Below are 24,562 nucleotides of genomic sequence, written 5' to 3'. Positions count from 1 at the left end.
TCGTCACTGTTGACACTGGCGGTCCTCGTCACTGTTGACACTGGCGGTCCTCGTCACTGTTGACACTGGCGGTCCTCGTCACTGTTGACACTGGCGGTCCTCGTCACTGTTGACACTGGTGGTCCTCGTCACTGTTGACACTGGCGGTCCTCGTCACTGTTGACACTGGCGGTCCTCGTCACTGTTGACACTGGCGGTCCTCGTCACTGTTGACACTGGCGGTCCTCGTCACTGTTGACACTGGTGGTCCTCTTCACTGTTGACACTGGCGGTCCTCGTCACTGTTGACCCTGGCGGCCCTCGTCACTGTTGACCCTGGCGGCCCTCGTCACTGCCTGGACCCCTAGCAGCCAGACCTCAGGGCCCGGAGAGAGACAAGTGTAGGGGACACCATGGGAGAAAGACTAGTGTAGGGGACACCGTGGGAGAGAGAGACAAGTGTAGGGGACACCATGGGAGAGAGACAAGTGTAGGGGACACCATGGGAGAGAGACAAGTGTAGGGGACACCATGGGAGAGAGACTAGTGTAGGGGACACCATGGGAGAGAGACTAGTGTAAGGGACACCATGGGAGAGAGACAAGTGTAGGGGACACCGTGGGAGAGAGACTAGTGTAGGGGACACCATGGGAGAGAGACTAGTGTAGGGGACACGGTGGGAGAGAGAGACAAGTGTAGGGGACACCATGGGAGAGAGACTAGTGTAGGGGACACCATGGGAGAAAGACTAGTGTAGGGGACACCGTGGGAGAGAGAGACAAGTGTAGGGGACACCATGGGAGAGAGACAAGTGTAGGGGACACCATGGGAGAGAGACAAGTGTAGGGGACACCATGGGAGAGAGACAAGTGTAAGGGACACCATGGGAGAGAGACTAGTGTAGGGGACACCGTGGGAGAGAGAGACAAGTGTAGGGGACACCATGGGAGAGAGACTAGTAAGGGACACCATGGGAGAGAGACTAGTGTAGGGGACACCATGGGAGAGAGACTAGTGTAGGGGACACCATGGGAGAGAGACTAGTGTAGGGGACACCATGGGAGAGAGACTAGTGTAGGGGACACCATGGGAGAGAGACAAGTGTAGGGGACACCATGGGAGAGAGACTAGTGTAGGGGACACCGTGGGAGAGAGAGACTAGTGTAGGGGACACCGTGGGAGAGAGAGACTAGTGTAGGGGACCCCATGGGAGAGAGACAAGTGTAGGGGACACCATGGGAGAGAGACAAGTGTAGGGGACACCATGGGAGAGAGACTAGTGTAGGGGACACCGTGGGAGAGAGAGACTAGTGTAGGGGACACCGTGGGAGAGAGACAAGTGTAGGGGACACCATGGGAGAGAGACTAGTGTAGGGGACACCGTGGGAGAGAGAGACTAGTGTAGGGGACACCGTGGGAGAGAGAGACTAGTGTAGGGGACACCGTGGGAGAGAGAGACTAGTGTAGGGGACACCGTGGGAGAGAGAGACTAGTGTAGGGGACACCATGTGAGAGAGACAAATGTAGGGGACACCATGGGAGAGAGACTAGTGTAGGGGACACCATGGGAGAGAGACAAGTGTAAGGGACACCATGGGAGAGAGACTAGTGTAGGGGACACCGTGGGAGAGAGAGACAGCGGGTGGAGGCAGGGTGGGAGTGGCCAACGTTGCAGTGTGGGATAAGGTCAGAGGTCACACCCACCAAGAAAGGTTAGGTGTAGCTCTATGGAACACTACACCTTTAACAGTGGCAAATGATGTTTACAATATCACCATCTTTGTTGGTCAGTGTGCAAGTACACCCAGGAGGTATACCCAGAAGGTACACACAGAAGGTATACGCAGGAGGTATGCCCAGGAGGTACACTCAGCAGGTACACCCAGAAGGTACAATTAGAAGGTACACCCAGGAGGTACACCCAGGAGGTATACCTAGAAGGTACACCCAGGAGGTATACGCAGGAGGTACACTCAGCAGGTACACCCAGACGGTACAATTAGGAGGTACACCCAGGAGGTGTGCCCAGGTGGTATATCCAGGAGGTACACCTATGATGTACGCCTCAGGGTGGTCAGGGGGCGACGGTGTGGTCACACACACCCACACTCTGGGTGGGGGACCTGACTCCTGCCTGCGCCTGTTAATAAGATCTCTGGTGGTCAGGAAAATGGACTACCTACACCTTGGGTACTGGGGACCACCTACACATGGGGTACTTGGGACCACCTACACCTTGGGTACTGGGGACCACCTACACCTGGGGTACTAGGGACCACCTACACATGGGGTACTTGGGACCACCTACACCTTGGGTACTGGGGACCACCTACACCTGGGGTACTAGGGACCACCTACACATGGGGTACTGGGGACCACCTACACCTGGGGTACTGGGGACCACCTACACCTGGGGTACTGGGGACCACCTACACCTGGGGTACTGGGGACCACCTACACCTTGGGTACTGGGGACCACCTACACCTGGGGTACTGGGGACCACCTACACCTGGGGACCACCTACACCTGGGGTACTGGGGACCACCTACACCTGGGGTACTGGGGACCACCTACACCTGGGGTACTGGGGACCACCTACACCTGAGGTACTGGGGACCACCTACACCTGGGGTACTGGGGACCACCTACACCTGGGGTACTGGGGACCACCTACACCTGGTCTACTGGGGACCACCTACACCTTGGGTACTGGGGACCACCTACACCTGGGGTACTGGGGACCACCTACACCTGGGGTACTGGGGACCACCTACACCTGGGGTACTGGGGACCACCTACACCTGGGGTACTGGGGACCACCTACACCTGGGGTACTGGGGACCACTTACACCTGGGGTACTGGGGACCACCTACACCTGGGGTACTGGGGACCACCTACACCTGGGGTACTGGGGACCACCTACACCTGCGGTACTGGGGGACTACCTACACATTGGGTATTGGGGACCACCTACACATTGGGTACTGGGGACCACCTACACATTGGGTACTGGGGACCACCTACACATTGGGTACTGGGGACCACCTACACCTGGGGTACTGGGGACCACTTACACCTGGGGTACTGGGGACCACCTACACCTTGGGTACTGGGGACCACCTACACCTGGGGTACTGGGGATCACCTACACCTTGGGTACTGGGGACCACCTACACCTTGGGTACTGGGGACCACCTACACCTGGGGTACTGGGGACCTCCTACACCTGGGGTACTGGGGACCACTTACACCTGGGGTACTGGGGACCACCTACACCTGGGGTACTGGGGACCACCTACACATTGGGTACTGGGGACCACCTACACATTGGGTACTGGGGACCACCTACACCTGGGGTACTGGGGACCACTTACACCTGGGGTACTGGGGACCACCTACACCTGGGGTACTGGGGACCACCTACACATTTGGTACTGGGGACCACCTACACCTGGGGTACTGGGGACCACCTACACCTTGGGTACTGGGGACCACCTACACCTTGGGTACTGGGGACCACCTACACCTGGGGTACTGGGGACCACCTACACCTGCGGTACTGGGGGACCACCTACACATTGGGTACTGGGGACCACCTACACCTGGGGTACTGGGGACCACCTACACCTGGGGTACTGGGGACCACTTACACCTTGGGTACTGGGGACCACCTACACATTGGGTACTGGGGACCACCTACACATTGGGTACTGGGGACCACATACACCTGGGGTACTGGGGACCACCTACACCTGGGGTACTGGGGACCACCTACACCTGGGGTACTGGGGACCACCTACACCTGGGGTACTAGGGACCACCTACACCTGGGGTACTGGGGACCACCTACACCTGGGGTACTGGGGACCACCTACACCTGGGGTACTGGGGACCACCTACACCTGGGGTACTAGGGACCACCTACACCTGGGGTACTGGGGACCACCTACACCTGGGGTACTGGGGACCACCTACACCTGGGGTACTGGGGACCACCTACACCTGGGGTACTGGGGACCACCTACACCTTGACATGTATGATGAGAGTAGGAGGAGGAGGGTGTAGTGAGAGGGGTGTGGTGAGAGGAGGAGGGAGGAAGAAGGGTGTGGTGAGAGGGTGGGGTGTAGACGGGGTGGGGTGTGGGTGGGGGTGATAGGACAGGGGGGGGGCGGACGATCAATACACAAGCGCCATCACACCATCACCACCACCACCACTACCACCACCACCACCTCGCTGCTCCACCTCTACTCCGCTCTAATTCACTAATTTACTACTTGTGCCAAATTGTACCAGCGAGGTTCACCACTTTTCCTTCCCCACCACCACCAACACCACTACACCACCACCACCACCACCACTACACCACCACCACCACTACACCACCACCACTACACCACCATCATTACACCACCACCACCACTACACCACCACCACTACACCACCACCACTACACCACCACCACTACACCACCATCATTACACCACCACCACCACTACACCACCACCACTACACTACCACCACCACTACACCACCACCACTACACTACCACCACCACTACACCACCACCACACTCCGGTATCCTTACACTTAGTTCACACACCACTAAACCTACACCCTAATTCTCCTCCACTACACCCTACTTATCCTCCAATGCACCTTACCTATCCTCCACTACACCCTGATCCGCTACAGTCATATATACATTCACCTCGTTGTAACTCAATACATAATACACTACATTAGACTGTAATATAATACACTACACCACACTAATCCAATACACACCACACCGTAATCCAGTACACTCCACCCACTACACGAATACATTCCAATACTAAAAGAACACCTACATCCATTAGTTCAAGTCACCAGTATTTCATTACGTACACCTCCAGTACACCCTGGGGGTTCAAGTACACCCTGGGGGTACAAGTACACCCTGGGGGTACAAGTACACCCTGGGGGTACCAGTACACCCTGGGGTGCGAGTACACCCTGGGGTACGCGTACACCCTGGGGGTATACAGTACACCATGGGGTACGAGTACACCCTGGGGGTACCAGTACACCCTGAGGGTACGAGTACACCCTGGGGGTACCAGTACACCCTAAGGGTACAAGTACACCCTGGGGTACGAGTACACCCTGGGGTACGCGTACACCCTGGGGGTATACAGTACACCCTGGGGTACGAGTACACCCTGGGGGTACCAGTACACCTAGGGGGTACCAGTACACCCTGGGTACAAGTCCAATATATCATCAAGTGTTCCAGTACTCATATAGTAGTTACAGAGTTCAGCATACCTCAGCCCAGGAGGGCGAAAGTCAGTCAATATGGGACATTCTACAATATAATGTGATTGACCATGTCATGTATCATTTATACAATGTATGTGATGTAACTATATAACCTGAGCTTGTAAAAGCACCTTCATCACCTTCAGTGGTTAAGTGCTTAATTGCACACTAGTTTCTCTATCAGCTGTCTCACCCTGTCAGAGTAAAAGAGACAGAGGTACGTGTATGTGTGTGTATGTATGTATGTATGTATGTATGTATGTATGTATGTATGTATGTATGTATGTATGTATGTATGTATGTATGTATGTATATGTGTGTGTGTGTATGTATATGTATGTGTATAAAGTATATATGGAAGCTGATCAGAATTACATTTCACCTTTGTAAATGAGCATTAATGACACTATGTAAAAGACACATCTAACACTTTATGTAGGGCATACGTAAATCTGTGTATCTATGTATTTACGTATGTAGGTTAGCTTGGCATTTTAAAAGCACCGAATCACCTTCTGTGGTTGAGTGTTCAATAAACCCTTGAACTGTATGTTTAACACTTCTCTAACCCTGTCCATGGAGGACAGAAGAAAATGTATATATGCTGGTTAGCATTGTAAGTGTAGGGCCACGTCTGTGGTAGAAAATAATAATAAAAAGTACACCCTGGGCTATAAGTACACCTTAGGCTACCAGTACACCCTGGGCTATAAGTACACCCAGGGCTACCAGTACACCCTGGGCTACAAGTACACCCAGGGCTACCAGTACACCCAGGGCTACCAGTACACCCTGGGCTACCAGTACACCCAGGGCTACCAGTACACCCAGGGCTACCAGTACACCCAGGGCTACCAGTACACCCAGGGCTACCAGTACACCCAGGGCTTCCAGTACACCCTGGGCTACCAGTACACCCAGGGCTACCAGTACACCCAGGGCTACCAGTACACCCAGGGCTACCAGTACACCCAGGGCTACCAGTACACCCAGGGCTACCAGTACACCCTGGGCTACCAGTACACCCAGGGCTACCAGTACACCCAGGGCTACCAGTACACCCAGGGCTACCAGTACACCCAGGCCTACCAGTACACCCTGGGCTACCAGTACACCCTGGGCTACAAGTACACCCAGGGCTACCAGTACACCCTGGGCTACCAGTACACCCAGGGCTACCAGTACACCCAGGGCTACCAGTACACCCAGGCCTACCAGTACACCCTGGGCTACCAGTACACCCTGGGCTACAAGTACACCCAGGGCTACCAGTACACCCTGGGCTACCAGTACACCCAGGGCTACCAGTACACCCAGGGCTACCAGTACACCTAGGGCTACCAGTACACCCAGGCCTACCAGTACACCCTGGGCTACCAGTACACCCTGGGCTACAAGTACACCCAGGGCTACCAGTACACCCTGGGCTACCAGTACACCCAGGGCTACCAGTACACCCAGGGCTACCAGTACACCCAGGGCTACCAGTACACCCAGGCCTACCAGTACACCCTGGGCTACCAGTACACCCTGGGCTACAAGTACACCCAGGGCTACCAGTACACCCTGGGCTACCAGTACACCCAGGGCTACCAGTACACCCAGGGCTACCAGTACACCCAGGCCTACCAGTACACCCTGGGCTACCAGTACACCCTGGGCTACCAGTACACCCAGGGCTACCAGTACACCCAGGGCTACCAGTACACCCAGGGCTACCAGTACACCCAGGCCTACCAGTACACCCTGGGCTACCAGTACACCCTGGGCTACCAGTACACCCAGGGCTACCAGTACACCCAGGGCTACCAGTACACCCAGGGCTACCAGTACACCCAGGCCTACCAGTACACCCAGGGCTGCCAGTACACCCAGGCCTACCAGTACACCCAGGGCTACCAGTACACCCAGGGCTACCAGTACACCCAGGGCTACCAGTACACCCAGGGCTACCAGTACACCCAGGACTACCAGTACACCCTGGGCTACCATTACACTCTGGACTACCAGTACACCCAGGGCTACCAGTACACCCTGGGCTACCAGTACACCCTGGGCTATAAGTATACCCAAGGCTACCAGTACACCCAGGACTACCAGTACACCCAGGGCTACCAGTACACCCTGGGCTACCAGTACACCCTGGGCTATAAGTACACCCAGGGCTACCAGTACACCCAGGACTACCAGTACACCCAGGGCTACCAGTACACCCTGGGCTACCAGTACACCCTGGGCTATAAGTACACCCAAGGCTACCAGTACACCCAGGACTACCAGTACACCCAGGGTTACCAGTACACCCTGGGCTACCAGTACACCCTGGGCTATAAGTACACCCAGGGCTACCAGTACACCCAGGACTACCAGTACACCCAGGGCTACCAGTACACCCTGGGCTACCAGTACACCCTGGGCTATAAGTACACCCAGGGCTACCAGTACACCCAGGACTACCAGTACACCCAGGGCTACCAGTACACCCTGGGCTACCAGTACACCCTGGGCTATAAGTACACCCAAGGCTACCAGTACACCCAGGACTACCAGTACACCCAGGGCTACCAGTACACCCTGGGCTACCAGTACACCCTGGGCTATAAGTACACCCAGGGCTACCAGTACACCCAGGACTACCAGTACACCCAGGGCTACCAGTACACCCTGGGCTACCAGTACACCCTGGGCTATAAGTACACCCAAGGCTACCAGTACACCCAGGACTACCAGTACACCCAGGGCTACCAGTACACCCTGGGCTACCAGTACACCCTGGGCTATAAGTACACCCAGGGCTACCAGTACACCCAGGACTACCAGTACACCCAGGGCTACCAGTATACCCTGGGCTACCAGTACACCCTGGGCTATAAGTACACCCAAGGCTACCAGTACACCCAGGACTACCAGTACACCCAGGGCTACATTCTTCCACCCTAATTCAGCACTGTTCCACCCTAAATCAACATTGTATCAACATAATTCATCATTGTTTCATCCTTATTAAACATTGTTTCACCCTGATCTTCCTTAGTTCCAACTCCATCTACCACAGTTCCATCTTAGTCTACCACTGTTCCACCTTAATCTACCACAGTTCCATCTTAGTCTACCACTGTTCCACCTTAATCTACCACAGTTCCACCTTAGTCTACCACAGTTCCACCTTAATCTACCACTGTTCCACCTTAATCTACCACAGTTCCATCTTAGTCTACCACTGTTCCACCTTAATCTACCACAGTTCCACCTTAATCTACCACAGTTCCACCTCAATCTACCACAGTTCCACCTCAATCTACCACAGTTCCACCTTAATCTACCACAGTTCCACCTTAATCTACCACAGTTCCACCTTAATCTACCACAGTTCCACCTTAATCTACCACAGTTCCACCTTAATTTACCACAGTTCCACCTCAATCTACCACAGTTCCACCTTAATCTACCACAGTTCCACCTTAATCTACCACAGTTCCACCTTAATCTACCACAGTTCCACCTTAATCTACCACAGTTCCACCTTAATCTACCACAGTTCCACCTTAATCTACCACAGTTCCACCTTAATCTACCACAGTTCCACCTTAATCTACCACAGTTCCACCTTAATCTACCACAGTTCCACCTTAATCTACCACAGTTCCACCTTAATCTACCACAGTTCCACCTTAATCTACCACAGTTCCACCTTAATCTACCACAGTTCCACCTTAATCTACCACACTTCCACCTTAATCTACCACATTTCTAATCTGATCTACCAAATTCCACAATGAGCTACAACAGGAGCTCATTGTGGTAACTTCCACTTGAGCTGGAAGGTTACTTGAGCCCAGCTGCTGGAAGGTTACTTGAGCCCAGCTGCTGGAAGGTTACTTGAGCCCAGCTGGTGGAAGGTTACTTGAGCCCAGCTGCTGGAAGGTTACTTGAGCCCAGCTGCTGGAAGGTTACTTGAGCCCAGCTGCTGGAAGGTTACTTGAGCCCAGCTGGTGGAAGGTTACTTGAGCCCAGCTGCTGGAAGGTTACTTGAGCCCAGCTGCTGGAAGGTTACTTGAGCCCAGCTGCTGGAAGGTTACTTGAGCCCAGCTGGTGGAAGGTTACTTGAGCCCAGCTGGTGGAAGGTTACTTGAGCCCAGCTGCTGGAAGGTTACTTGAGCCCAGCTGCTGGAAGGTTACTTGAGCCCAGCTGCTGGAAGGTTACTTGAGCCCAGCTGCTGGAAGGTTACTTGAGCCCAGCTGGTGGAAGGTTACTTGAGCCCAGCTGGTGGAAGGTTACTTGAGCCCAGCTGCTGGAAGGTTACTTGAGCCCAGCTGGTGGAAGGTTACTTGAGCCCAGCTGCTGGAAGGTTACTTGAGCCCAGCTGCTGGAAGGTTACTTGAGCCCAGCTGCTGGAAGGTTACTTGAGCCCAGCTGGTGGAAGGTTACTTGAGCCCAGCTGGTGGAAGGTTACTTGAGCCCAGCTGGTGGAAGGTTACTTGAGCCCAGCTGGTGGAAGGTTACTTGAGCCCAGCTGGTGGAAGGTTACTTGAACCCAGCTGGTGGAAGGTTACTTGAACCCAGCTGGTGGAAGGTTACTTGAGCCCAGCTGGTGGAAGGTTACTTGAGCCCAGCTGGTGGAAGGTTACTTGAGCCCAGCTGCTGGAAGGTTACTTGAGCCCAGCTGGTGAAAGGTTACTTGAGCCCAGCTGCTGAAAGGTTACTTGAGCCCAGCTGCTGAAAGGTTACTTGAGCCCAGCTGCTGGAAGGTTACTTGAGCCCAGCTGAGGGGACCTGATCCCGACTTGTGATAGAGTAAGTGAGCCCAGCCGGTTGGGCTCACTTACTCCTCAAGATGGACATCCTTATGAAAGATGATGCTAATATTTACTCTGACCCCGTGAACCGTTCTCCTGATTTCCCACTCCGTTATCGACGTTTAATAAACGTCATCGACGTTACTGACGTTGATTCAACGGCGACATAACATACCGAGAATTCGTTTGGGTAAACAGTCTATGGACAATCAAACCCACATTTCAGATCGATTGTCAGGCGTCGCTGGTTATCTCATTAGACGCTAATCCTACCTTCTTACAGGTGATAGACATGGGGGGGGGGGGAGGGGGCACCAGCCCCCTTAACTACCCTTAGGGGGGGAGACGACCCCCAAACTACCCCGAGGCACTGACTATACATTCACAATGCTCCAGGGAAAGCTATTTTGAGGGGCTTGCTTCATACGTCTGGCCTCCAAGCTTGTAGACAGACAGACACACAGACAGAAAGACTGACAGAAATTATTCTCTCTCGCTGATATTGATGTCTTTATCTTATGTCTAATATAAAAAATATTTTGTTAATAATGTCTGTCATACATGCTTGTTTAAGCTGTCCACTTGTCTATAGTTAAGAATGTATTTTGTAACAGGTTCTGGTATTCCCTCAGGTGAGTGTTGAGGCCCTGTACCACCACGGTGGCTGCTGAGTCAACCCAACGTCTTATAGGTAGGTGCTGACTCAACCCAACGTCTTATAGGTAGGTGCTGACTCAACCCAACATCTTATAGGTAGGTGCTGACTCAACCCAACATCTTATAGGTAGGTGCTGACTCAACCCAACATCTTATAGGTAGGTGCTGACTCAACCCAACATCTTATAGGTAGGTGCTGACTCAACCCAACGTCTTATAGGTAGGTGCTGAGTCAACCCAACGTCTTATAGGTAGGTGCTGACTCAACCCAACGTCTTATAGGTAGGTGCTGGGTCAACCCAATATGTCTTAGGTAGGTGCTGACTCAACCCAACATCTTATAGGTAGGTGCTGAGTCAACCCAACGTCTTATAGGTAGGTGCTGAGTCAACCCAACGTCTTATAGGTAGGTGCTGAGTCAACCCAACGTCTTATAGGTAGGTGCTGAGTCAACCCAACGTCTTATAGGTAGGTGCTGACTCAACCCAACATCTTATAGGTAGGTGCTGAGTCAACCCAACGTCTTATAGGTAGGTGCTGACTCAACCCAATATACCTCTTAGATAGGTACTAATTCTAATTAATGAAAAAATCGAATAATTGTAATTAACTCGACGAACATATTAAGTATTAATATCAATCAGCTCAGCCTTATTAATACAGAGATGTAAGAGAGGCTGTGTAGTTGCTCAGTCGTGTGACAGTGAAGAGGCAGCAAGAGGACACTGTACACATGGTGTACAGTGTGTGTACACTGTACCCACAGTGTACAGTGTGTGTACACTGTACACACAGTGTACAGTGTCAGCATCTCCCATAATATGCCTCTGTACACTTCTACAATCGTAATAGAGGACAAATCCTGATGTGATTTGATTAAATTGAATAGTTATTTATAATCCAAGTATTAAATGTACAAATTATACAATTTTATAGATTTAAACAGAGGACGAATCCTCACGAGACTTAATTTATTATTTAAGGTTAAAATATATTTAATATAACACGTCAAAAAAATTATTTCCAACACCTGGAAGCTGTACACCAGTTGTGTTGAGATGAGAGGCGGGGGCCAAGAGCTGTGGCTCATCTCCACGTGAGTACACATAGGGGAGTACTAGGTGACTATATAGATGGGGTAAACATTGTGACGGGGTGAGATAGAGCTAAAACAACACACACTATTAACCTGGTACAGTAACTCCTGCCTCCAGTGACCGCTATCACGGCCACCAGTCACCAGCTATGAATACAACCACATACGGAACCTGTACATCTTTCCTCACCTTGGCTAGATGGAGAGGGGGGAGGGGGGGGGCGGTAGGCCTGTGATGTAGCACAGGTCAGGGTAAGCGGCCGTGTCGCTCTAGTGTAATTTACCAACGAATATCCCAAACAAGTGTAACCTGAGCCCACGACAGGCAGACTGTGAACATTACTGGCTAATATAAGGGTGAAATAGATTTTCTGTGGTTTATACAGGGCGTGTGTTGTGTGGTGTTGCGGGTGTTGGGAGTCCAGGCACACACACACTCTAGGTGGTCACCACACTACATGGTCACCACACTACGTGGTCACCATGCACCACACACCATGGTTGGCTGTGTCTATAACAGGGAGGAAATATTGGTGAGGTTATAGTAGGAAGAATAGGTTTTTTTGCAGGGATATTCCAGCGCGGGCCCTAAGCCTCTGGCTGGCCCACTAAGTGTTGCTTGTTTCTGTTTTACTTGGGCGGAGTATGAGTATTTATGACTCGTATGGTCGCTTCAGTAAGATTTTGCCATATGTGTTTAACAACTTCTTCTGCTCTGTTGAATCTAAGTTGAAATCTTCATGGGTTTGTAACTGTGCACTGTGTGACTAGTGGTTGATGGGGGTGTACGAGGAGGGGTAATACTGGTAGGAAGGGGAGCCACTGGTTGTTTGGTAAATACCAGGGACACCCAAGCCCCAGAATGTGTGAGTTACCAGCCCCCTGGGTACCAGCCCCCTGGGTACCAGCCCCCTGGGTACCAGCCCCCCCCCCAGTACCATAGAGGCCAGTATCAACTCACTGTTTATGTTCACTACCGCCACGAAATTGCCTGTTAAAAGATTACACAAATATTTACCTTGCTCTAGTGATATTATGTGTTGAAGGTTACGTCAATAATACTTGCTACGAGGGCCTGGTTTGTAAGTTCGGGGGGGGGGGGAGACCCGGGCATCACCGGGTGGTCCTCTATTCTAGAGAAAACAACGATTAATTATCAGATTTCAAACCCTGAAGTGTTCAGGGGGAGTCTGACAGCACTAGTATCTTCTCACACTTCACCACTCCGTAACAAATGCGACCGTTTTGCCTACCTAGCAGTAAAATAGGTACCTGGGTGTTAGTCAGCTGTCACGGGCTGCTTCCTGGGGGTGGAGGCCTGGTCGAGGACCGGGCCGCGGGGACACTAAAGCCCCGAAATCATCTCAAGATAACCTAGAAACGTACGGACCCAAGCAACCCACCTAAGTTATCAAGGCCGATATATAGAAAACGTCAATAATAAGGTGGTTTAATTTTTACACATAGATCACCTTTTATAACGAAATGTTCAGTGAGAGGAGGAAGTGGGCCGGGAGCCTGAGGACACACACACACACACACACACACACACACACACACACACACACACACACACACACACACACACACACACACACACACACACGCGCGCGCGCTCACATACACACACAAACACACACACACACACACACACACACACACACACACACACACACACACACACACACACACACACACACACACACGCGCGCGCTCACATACACACACAAACACACACACACACACACACACACACACACACACACACACACACACACACACACACACACACACACACACACACACACATCTAATAGGTGAGTACAAATTTAATAGGTGAGTACACACACGCACACACACACACACACACACACACACACACACACACACACACACACACACACACACACACACACATCTAATAGGTGAGTACAAATTTAATAGGTGAGTACACACACGCACACACACACACACACACACACACACACACACACACACACACACACACACACACACACACACACACACACACACACACACACACACACACACATCTAATAGGTGAGTACAAATTTAATAGGTGAGTACACACACGCACACACACACACACACACACACACACACACACACACACACACACACATCTAATAGGTGAGTACAAATTTAATAGGTGAGTACACACACGCACACACCATAAAGCCATAAAGTAGTGAAGAAAAACAGTTTAAATAGCGTAATTCAAAATAGTGTAGTATTGTGGCAGTGTGTAGTGTGGAGCAGACCTCACCGACCTCTGACCGCGTGACCTCACCCCGGCAGCAACCCTCCTACCACCACGGGGACGACGCTTGGAGATTCACTCACCTATTGTGTTAGCAGGACGGTAAGATACTTGGAACCCCTGTGGGTAAGGTTGCATTATAGCAATGACTAGGTCAGGAAGGGCGTCTAGGTCCAGCAGTATTATGATTGAGGAAGAAGATAGGTTTGTGGAGAAGATGATTGGGAAATTTGTAGAGAAGAGGGATGTTTGGATAGGTGATCTAATCCAGGGGATTAAAAGTGAAGTCTTTAATAAGATACAGGGCGAGGTTCAAAGACTCAAACAAGAGTTTATGGATTATATTCAAGAGGAAATCAGGAAGAGCAGGGTAGAATGGCAAGGAGAAATATCTAGGCTTACTAATGAATTTGGCAGGAATAAGGGAAGCTTGGCAGGGGAAGGGGAAGTAGTAGTAGTAGGTGGAGTAGCGGGTGTAGGAGGGGTGGGGGTCAGCCAGGGAGAGGGCCACCAGCATGACCCTGAACTGAGAAAGAGGACAATCATAATCCATGGATTACTTGAAGCCAGGGCACCATCGAGGCAGGAAAGGATGGAGATTGAGGATTTGGAACTACAGGGGATCTTGAGAGACATGAGAGCCCAGATGGCAGGGAATGAGGTGCAAGTCCACCGACGCATTGGACCATACAACTGTAACAGGAAACGACCTGTCCTGGTACAGTTCACTAACGAAGAGGCAGTGGATTACATACTGCATCACAAACACCTACTCAGAGGTAGCGAAAATTACTACAACGTATTTATTGACAAATTCATGACGAAGGAGGAACAGATTGCCCACAGAGCAAGCAAACAACAATACGACTCTTCCCATTTGAGCGCAGCTACACACCCCAGTGCTAATCCACCCCATGCTAACCAGCTCACACGTGCTTCTCAGGTCACCCCTTTCCCAAATCAGCCGCCCCTGCTTATCTCCCCAGCACATCCCTTGACCCCTCTGACCCCACTGGAGTCAAATTCATCCCACATTCCAAGGACCCCCTCATCACCTCAACCCCCAAAACCCGTCCAGCCCTCGTCCCCTCAACCCCCAAAACCCACCCAGCTCTCATCTCCTCAACCCCCAAATCCCATCCAGACCTCATCCCCTCAACCCCAAGAACCCACCCAGACCTCATCCCCTCAACACCCAAAGCCTACCCTGCCCTCACCCCTCCTCATCCCCTCTCCTTCCATGTGACCCCCCACCCTTGCGAGGGAGGTGGGAGGTCCCCCCCACCCCCTCTATCCATCCCCCTCCCAACCTCTCAACCTCTATCTGTCTCCCAACCTTACGCCATCTCCCAACCCCTCTATGCCCTCCCTAATCTTCAGACCCAGTATGCCCTTCCTACTCCAGACCTACCTACCCAGGCCCTACCCCAGACCCTCCTACCTACCTTCCTAGAAGCCCAGCCCCCAGTAGCCCCCCAAGCACCCCTCCTGAACTCTTTCACCCCCCATACACCCCCCGGACCCCCCCAGACACCCCCTGGATCCCCCCGGACATCCCCCGGACCCTCCCCGCCCCCAGTCATCCCCCAGACACCCCCCAGATCCCCCAGATCCCCTCTGCCCCCAGTCACCCCCCAGACATCCCCCAGATCCCCCCAGACCCCCAGAGAAAGGGAGAACTCTGGTACAAGAGTTTCCATGAAGAATCTCAAGGTTTGGTACACCAATGCTGATGGGGTATCTAATAAAGCAGAAGAGATAAAAGAAAGAGTGAGTGAAGCAGATCCTGACATAGTTGCAATTGTGGAAACTAAAATTAATGACATGATCTCAGATGCTATCTTTCCTGAAGGGTACCAGGTGATACGAAAAGAGAGGACACAGAGACAGGGAGGGGGAGTAGCACTCCTAATAAAGCGGAAATGGAAGTTTGAAGACCTGGGAAATCGAGTTACCAATGAGTGCACAAGCTTCATACATGGAACTCTGACACTAGATGGGAGGAAGATTGTGATCATGGTAATCTACAATCCCCCACCAAACAGTAGAAGACCCAGGCAGGAGTATGATGACAACAACAAAGCATGTATTGATGAACTGCAGAAGGCAGCAACACTAGCCCACAGAATGAGAGCGAAGCTGCTGATCATGGGGGACCTAAATCATGGAGAGATAAATTGGGAATCAAGGAATCCCCATGGAGGGGATGAAACGTGGGGAGCAAAATTAGTAGATGTTATAGACAGGAATTTCCTGACACAACATGTGAAGGAAGACACAAGGGAAAGAGGAGGAGATGCACCGAGCCTATTAGACCTGATTTTCACCCAGAACGTAGAAGATATCGAGAATTTAGAGCATGAAATACCTCTAGGGGCCAGTGACCATTGTGTCCTAGTCTTTGACTACATGATGGAATTCAAAATTATGACCATGGGACAAGAGATCTGGGAAAGGAGAGCTGACTACAGGAAAGGGGACTATATGAGGATAAGGGACTATCTGGGTGAAGTGCAGTGGGAGGAAGAAATTAGAGGAAAAACAGTCCAAGATATGATGGACCTAGTCATACAGAAATGCCAGGAGGCCGAAGAGAGATTTATACCAACGGTAAAGGGAAAAAATAAGAAGGAATATAATAACCCATGGTTTAATAGACAGTGTCAGGAAGCAAAAATGGCCAGCAGGCGGGAGTGGAGGAAGTACAGAAGACAAAGAACAGAGGACAACAGAAGCAGATACAACAGAGCTAGGAACGATTACATTAACATAAGACGAACATCGGAAAGGGACTATGAGAACGATATTGCAATCAAAGCGAAAAAACAACCTAAGTTACTACACAGTCATATAAGAAGAAAAATGTCGGTGAACGACCAAGTGACAAGACTAAGGAAGACAGAGGGGGCATATACTGAAAGTGACAAGGAAATCTGCGAGGCACTGAATGCCAGTTTCCATGGAGTGTTCACTACCGAGCCTGAGCAGCTCCCATTGTTGGAAGGGGTTACCCTAGATGAAAGACTATCAGATATAGAGGTGACAGCAGAGGAGGTAATGAAACAGTTGACAACTCTAGATGCAACTAAAGCAGTTGGACCAGACAAAGTATCACCGTGGATACTAAAAGAAGCAGCACAGGCCCTCAGCGTGCCTCTGGCAATGATCTTTAATGAGTCACTTATGTCAGGAGAATTGCCCAGTTGCTGGAAGAAGGCAAATGTCGTGCCGATCTTCAAGAAAGGAGATAGGGAGGAGGCACTTAACTACAGACCTGTATCACTGACAAGCATCCCCTGTAAAATACTGGAAAGAATAATTAGGCTACGACTGGTTGCACACCTGGAGAACATTAGGTTTGTGAACAAACATCAACATGGGTTCTGGACAGGGAAATCGTGCCTAACAAACCTTCTGGAATTCTATGATAAAATAACGAGGATAAGACAGGACAGAGATGGTTGGGCAGACTGCATATTTCTGGACTGCCAAAAAGCCTTTGATACAGTACCGCACATGAGACTGCTGTTCAAGCTCGAGAGGCAGGCGGGGGTGGGGGGAAAGGTCCTAGAATGGATAAGGAACTACCTAACAGGAAGGAGCCAAAGAGTTACGGTAAGGGGCGAGAAGTCGGACTGGCGAACAGTAACAAGTGGAGTACCACAAGGATCGGTGCTGGGACCAATTCTATTTCTTGTGTATGTTAACGACATGTTTACAGGCGTAGAGTCCTACATGTCGATGTTTGCGGATGATGCAAAGTTGATGAGAAGAGTTGTGACAGATGAGGATTGCAGGATCCTCCAAGAGGACCTGAACAGATTGCAGAGATGGTCAGAGAAATGGCTACTAGAATTCAACACGAGCAAATGTAAAGTTATGGAAATGGGACTAGGAGATAGGAGACCAAAGGGACAGTACACAATGAAGGGGAACAGCCTACCTGTAACGACGCGTGAAAGAGACCTGGGGGTGGACGTAACACCTAATCTATCTCCTGAGGCACATATTAATAGGATAACGACAGCAGCGTACTCTACACTGGCAAAAGTTAGAACATCATTCAGAAACCTAAGTAAGGAGGCATTTAGGGCGCTTTACACTGCCTACGTAAGGCCAGTCTTAGAGTATGCCGCCTCATCATGGAGTCCCCATCTGAAGAAGCATATAATGAAACTGGAAAAGGTTCAGAGGTTTGCAACGAGACTCGTCCCAGAGCTACGAGGGATGGGGTATGAAGAGCGCCTGAGGGAACTGTGCCTTACGACACTAGAAAGAAGAAGGGAGAGGGGGGACATGATAGGAACGTATAAGATACTCAGAGGAATTGACAGAGTGGACATAGACGAAATGTTCACACGGAATAGTAACAGAACGAGAGGACATGGATGGAAGCTTGAAACTCAGATGAGTCACAGAGATGTAAGGAAGTTTTCTTTTAGCGTGAGAGTAGTGGGGAAATGGAATGCACTTCAGGAACAGGTTGTGGAAGCAAATACTATTCATAATTTTAAAACCAGGTATGATAGGGAAATGGGACAGGAGTCATTGCTGTAAACAACCGATGCTCGAAAGGCGGGATCCAAGAGTCAATGCTCGATCCTGCAAGCACATATAGGTGAGTACATATAGGTGAGTACACACACACACACACACACACACACACACACACACACACACACGCGCGCGCGCGCGCGCGCATACACACAGGGAACAGGGAGAAGTCACGGCGCTAGGAGAGGTGGCAGCAAACCAGGCGACCTTGGAAAGGTTCGAAATTACAAGAGATGAGGTCAAGAAGCACCTATTGGAGCTGGACGTGAGAAAAGCTGTAGGGCCGGACGGAATCTCACCATGGGTATTGAAAGAGTGTGCAAGAGCACTTTGCTTGCCACTCTCCATAGTGTATAGTAGGTCACCGGATACGGGAGACCTACCAGAAATATGGAAGACTGCTAATGTAGTACCAATTTACAAAAAGGGTGACAAACAAGAGGCACTGAACTACAGGCCAGTGTCCTTAACTTGTATACCATGCAAGGTGATGGAGAAGATTGTGAGAAAAAACCTAGTAACACATCTGGAGAGAAGAGACTTCGTGACAACCCATCAACATGGGTTCAGGGAGGGTAAATCTTGCCTTAAAGGCTTAATAGAATTCTACGATCAGGTGACAAAGATTAAGCAAGAAAGAGAAAGATGGGCGGACTGCATTTTTTTGGACTGTCTGAAAGCCATTGTCACAGTACCTCATAAAAGGCTGATGCATAAGCTGGAGAAACAGGCAGGAGTAACTGGTAAGGTGCTCCAGTGGACAAGGGAGTACCTAAGCAATAGGAAGCAGAGAGTTTCGGTGAGGGGTGAGACCTCAGTCTCAGCCCCACTATGTCTCTTACTCTCAGCCCCTCCTATGTCTCTTACTCTCAGCCCCTCCTATGTCTCTCACTCTCAGACCCACTATGTCTCTCACTCTCAGCCCCCTTATGTCTCTCACTCTCAGCCCCCCTATGTCTCTCACTCTCAGCCCCACTATGTCTCTTACTCTCAGCCCCTCCTATGTCTCTTACTCTCAGCCCTTCCTATGTCTCTCACTCTCAGACCCACTATGTCTCTCACTCTCAGCCCCCTTATGTCTCTCACTCTCAGCTCCACTATGTCTCTCACTCTCAGCCCCCTTATATCTCTCACTCTCAGCCCCCCTATGTCTCTCACTCTCAGACCCACTATGCCCTTCAGACACCCCTAGTTGTCCAGACCCCATCAGCCCCCAACCTCCCCCTTACTCCCAGAACCCCTCATCGCCCCCCCCCCTCCCTCCCTATTCCCGGGCACTTCCCACCTCTCAACCACTTATTGGAGATAGAGCTGCATCCATCTCTCGCTACAGCTCACACCGAGGGAGACAGGTAGGCAGATGAGTAATATCTGCAGTCCCCAGTGGCAAAGTGGTTACACATTCGCCTGTCATTTTGCGAGTGCTTTAGCCTGGATTCGTATCCCTGCCAGGGAGGATTTACTTAGTGCCAATCCTTAACTGTAGCCTCTGTTCACCCAGCAGTGAATGGGTATGTGGTTGTTAAACGATTTAGCGGGTCGTATTCCTGGGAAAATTAGGATTAAGAACTGTCCCGAAATGCTATACATACTAATGGCTGTATAGGAATGTAAGAACTCTTGTACATGTAAAAACAAAAGTATGAACTCTGGTAACAGAGTTTCCAAGAAGTCTCATTGGTGTACCAACCAGCATTGGTACACCAATGCTGATTGGTTATCCAATAAAGCAGATGAAATAAAAGAAAGGATTAGTGAAGCAGATCCAGACATTATTGCAATAGTGGAAACTAAAATAAATGATATGATCTCGAATGCAATCTTCCCAGAATGATATCAAGTAATAAGGAAAGAAAGGACACAGAGACAGGGCAGGAACGTGGCACTCCTCATGAAGCAGAAATGGAAATTTAAGGAACTAGAGACTCAGGGAACTAATGTAAACACAAGCTCCATACTTGGGACTCGGACAGCAGATTGGGTTAGAGGATTGTGATCTTGATAATCTACAATCCCCCACCAAACAGTAGAAGATCCAGACACAAGTATGATGATAACAACAAGACATGTATAGATGAACTGCAGAGTGCAGTAACAACAGCTCACAGAATGAGAGCGAAGCTGCTGGTCATGGGGGACCTAAATCACAGAGAGATCGAATGAGAATCAAGAAACCGCCATGGTGGGGGAAGAAACATGGGTAACAAAAATTATTGGAAGTTATAGACTGGAATTACCTAACACAACATGTGAAGGAAGACACAAGGGAAAGATGAGGGAATACAATGAGCCTATTAGACCTGATTTTCACCCAGAATGACAAACACATGAAGACGTGTGTGTACGTGCATGTGTGTGTGTGTACTCACCTAGTTATGCTCGCGGGGGTTGAGCTTTAATTCTTTGGTCTCGCCTCTCAACTGTCAATCAATCAATCAACTGGTGTACAGATTCTGGAGCCTACTGGGCTCTATCATATCTATATTTGAAATTGTGTATGGAGTCTGCCTCCACCACACCACTTCCTAGTGCATTCCATCCGTGTGCGCGCGCGTGTGTGTGTGTGTGTGTGTGTGCGTGTGTGCGTGTGTGTGTGCGTGTGTTAGAGAAAATATGAAGTAGATATGAGCGGAAAATAGGTTGGGAGTCGGTACATTAGACAACCCACGGTTACAAAGGTAGGATCCAAGAGCTAACAGTTCGATTCTGCAGGTACAAATAGTAAATACACACACCCTTTCCTCACTACCCTTCCAAGGAGTTCAACATAAATTAAATAAAAAAAACAACCAAGAAAGGTTTTAAGGTCTTGTACGACAAAGTTGATAGCATAGCCAACAAAGTGAATGAGATCAAAGAAGAATGTTTGTGAAGGGAGACTTTGATGTTATAGCAATGTTGTAAACCAAACTTCCTAAGATCACCACAACTTCAATGTTTCCCAGCGGCTACCAAAGCAATAATAGGAAGAACAAAAACAGAGGCATTATATATGGACTATTACTGCTGGTTAGAGATGAACGCAGGTGGAAATATAGACTATATAACACAAGTGACAAGTGATCGGAGCGAGTGCAGGTAAAGTAGTGGCGGCAATGGTGAACAGCCCACCAGTAAACTTGAAAAAGTTCAAAGAGGAATATCAAAAGAACAACATTACTTTATTTAACGTCATTGCAGTACCAACTGGCTGCAGAACAAAAGCCAAACTTCTTTATCCCGGTCGGCTTAATCGTGGGAAATAGAGCGGGAGGCCTGATACACAGAGCATCGTTGGTAGACCCAACACAAGTTGTCTCTATTGCCTCCCCACTGTTGTAAGAGGAACAACGAGCAGGAGATTATAAACTATCGGAGAGGAGTAAGGGGGAGGGGGAATAACAAGGGAAGCAACGTAACAAGGGGAGAAGAAGAACAAAGAGAAGGTGGCGTTAATGGTGAGCGGAACCTTGGAATGTAGGTCAATACCTGTTTTTTTATACGGGAAAGAGGATATAAAATTCTGACATAATAGACTGGGGTTATTAACAGACTATTGTTTCAGTAGAATTGTTTGGACGCAATTTATTATACCAGAAAATAATCACTTTTGGAGCCATTATTGACTAGAAGAGGAACCCCCCCTCGCCTGTGTTGCGTGTGGGATGGGGAGGTGGGTCAGGCCACTAGGCCACCCTCCCTCTCACCTGGGTGCTGTCTCACCCACAAACACGCCCACTACTACCCGCAGGCCCCCCCCCCCCCACCCCACCCCCTCCATGGTGTCACCTCGTCGTGGTGAGGGGGGCTCATGTACACCTCCCTGGGACTGCTGGGGTTGATTTCGCCCTCTTTCCTGCCCCCTCTTTGGGTGTTGTATATGCGAAAGGGCACCAATGTAGGATCCTTGAGTCAACGGACCACCCGCTGACGGGGCCGCCCATGAGGGGGCTGCCCCAAGTGGATGGGTGGATGTCGACTGGGGCAAAAGGGAGAATGGGGTCTTTGCATTAGTATGTGAGAATGGAGTAGGCAGTAGGACTCCCGTGTTAAAAAGGGGGAACACCCCTGGGTACAACGCACCCAGGTGAGTGCTGGTCATCGCTCGGTCTCCCTGGCTGCCCTGGTAGGTGGGATCCCGTGCCTCCAGGCCCCAGATTTTTAGAATGGATGCTTTATGGAAACTGAACCGATCTCTCTTATCCAGGCTCGTTTGGTGGGCGACCAAGCCCCCAAGTCGAACTTTGATGGAAGACCGGGCTCTGTAGCCCCCGCTACATTGGGCCCAGACCAGGTTGCTTCATTGACCCTTCAGACTACCCCTCTCTGCTCCCCACCCACCTCTGTGGTGGGGTTGACCCCCCCAAGCCCCCAGTGTTGACCACCTTATCACATGGAGTGGCTCCTACTCTCACTGTGATGACAGCACCTTTCACAAGGTCCAGTTTTGCAGTGCAATTTTCTTCACACTCCCGCTCCATTTCCGTCTTCAGCGATGGGTCTAAGTCTGCAGATGGTGTAGGCTGTTGTGTTTCCTGACCACACCTGTATGTGTCCCCAGCCTCCGGAGACCAGCATCTTCATGGCAGAACTTTGTGCTATTTTATATGCTCTTCGTCAACTGCTTTGTCACTGTCAATCCTCCTTTTTCTTGTAGTTAACTGTCGCAGTGCCCTCGTGGCTCTAGAGTTCTTTAATCAAGTCCATCTTGTGGTAGTCGAAATTAAACATTAGCTGTTTCTTATCTCCAGCAGAGTTTTGGTGGGTCTCCAGTCATATTGGTGAGTCCTTTAAAGAGCATGCGGACGCTGCCGCTAAGGAGGCTATCCGCACTTGTCCCATCTCCAATAAAGGTAGTCCTTATTCCTACTTTTACCCCAGTTATTCATTCCTCAATCCCTGCTTGTTGGCAGGGTTATTGGTCTTCTGTTACTGGTAACAAACTACGTGCACTTAAGAGTTGTGTGTCCCCGTGGCCTTCCTTCAACCACCCTAACCGGCGGTTGGAAAGGTTACTTAACTGCTGGCGAGGTTACGTATTATACGCCGCCATACACGTTTACCTCACGGCCACTTAATGGAGCCCCGCCCTGCTCCTTATTGTCCAAGCTGCATTGTCCCTCTTACCGTCGTGCATGTCCTTGTTCAATGTCCCGACTTCCAGGACGAGCGTGTGTCTTGCTTCCCGACCGTCCCCCGCGGTCACTTGTCCCTCGCTGAATCGGATACTTTTGATGTCGTTCGCCTTATGCGCTTTTGTTCTCGTATTGGCATCCTTGGTGATATTTAGCGCCCTACGACTATCCCGCACAGTAAATGGTGCTCCTAACCTTCCTGGCTTGGTGCCTTCTTTTGATAATTACTTACTACCTGCAAGCACGCCCGCTGCTACCCACAAGCACGCCCGCTGCTACCCACAAGCACGCCCACTGCTACCCACAAGCACGCCCACTGCTACCCACAAGCACGCCCACTGCTACCCACAAGCACGCCCACTGCTACTCACAAGCACGCCCTAATTAACAGGAGCAACACAAGCGTCACACGTTACGAGGAGCGACAAGCAACACAAGCCTCGCATGTTGACCCAACACAGCTGCGGCTCTCAACACTTCCCCAGAGAGCTGGCAACATAGAGAGAGTACGGCCGCAACACCCACCGTCAACACTCAGCTCAACACTTCCACCACCCGCGAAGGTATTCCCGATATCATCAAATATTTGGCAGCAATAACATTGCATGTTGAGATGTTTTAGTCCATAAATGTTGATGAATGTTGTGTTAGCGTGAGGGGCGGCGGGCCTCAGTGTGTACGGTATATCGCCTAGTTATTGGCTGGTGCTTGTTCGGTGTTCAGGGTAGTTAACGGGTCATGTTCCCTTATGTCGTGCCATTCTCATCAACAATGGCC

The 24,562-nt window shown here is 50.5% G+C and overlaps 2 protein-coding genes across 2 annotated transcripts in view; both read left to right on the top strand.

The window, feature by feature from the left end:
* Positions 1-8,226, top strand: part of LOC138349938 (uncharacterized) — a 102,447-nt gene extending 94,221 nt beyond the window's left edge. Inside the window, exon 6 of the mRNA XM_069299937.1 lies at positions 7,063-8,226. Coding sequence (XP_069156038.1) covers positions 7,063-8,226 — 1,164 coding nt within the window. The remainder of the gene's footprint in view (positions 1-7,062) is intronic.
* LOC138349978 (potassium voltage-gated channel protein Shab-like) overlaps positions 1-24,562 on the top strand; it is a 588,390-nt gene that overhangs the window by 448,968 nt on the left and 114,860 nt on the right. The gene's annotated exons all lie outside the window — the stretch shown is intronic.

Source organism: Procambarus clarkii, chromosome 43, assembly GCF_040958095.1.
Source record: "Procambarus clarkii isolate CNS0578487 chromosome 43, FALCON_Pclarkii_2.0, whole genome shotgun sequence".
NCBI classification, from domain to species: domain Eukaryota; kingdom Metazoa; phylum Arthropoda; class Malacostraca; order Decapoda; family Cambaridae; genus Procambarus; species Procambarus clarkii.
Note: the sequence above shows the minus strand (reverse complement) of the source record. Positions and strands in the feature narration are given on the sequence as shown.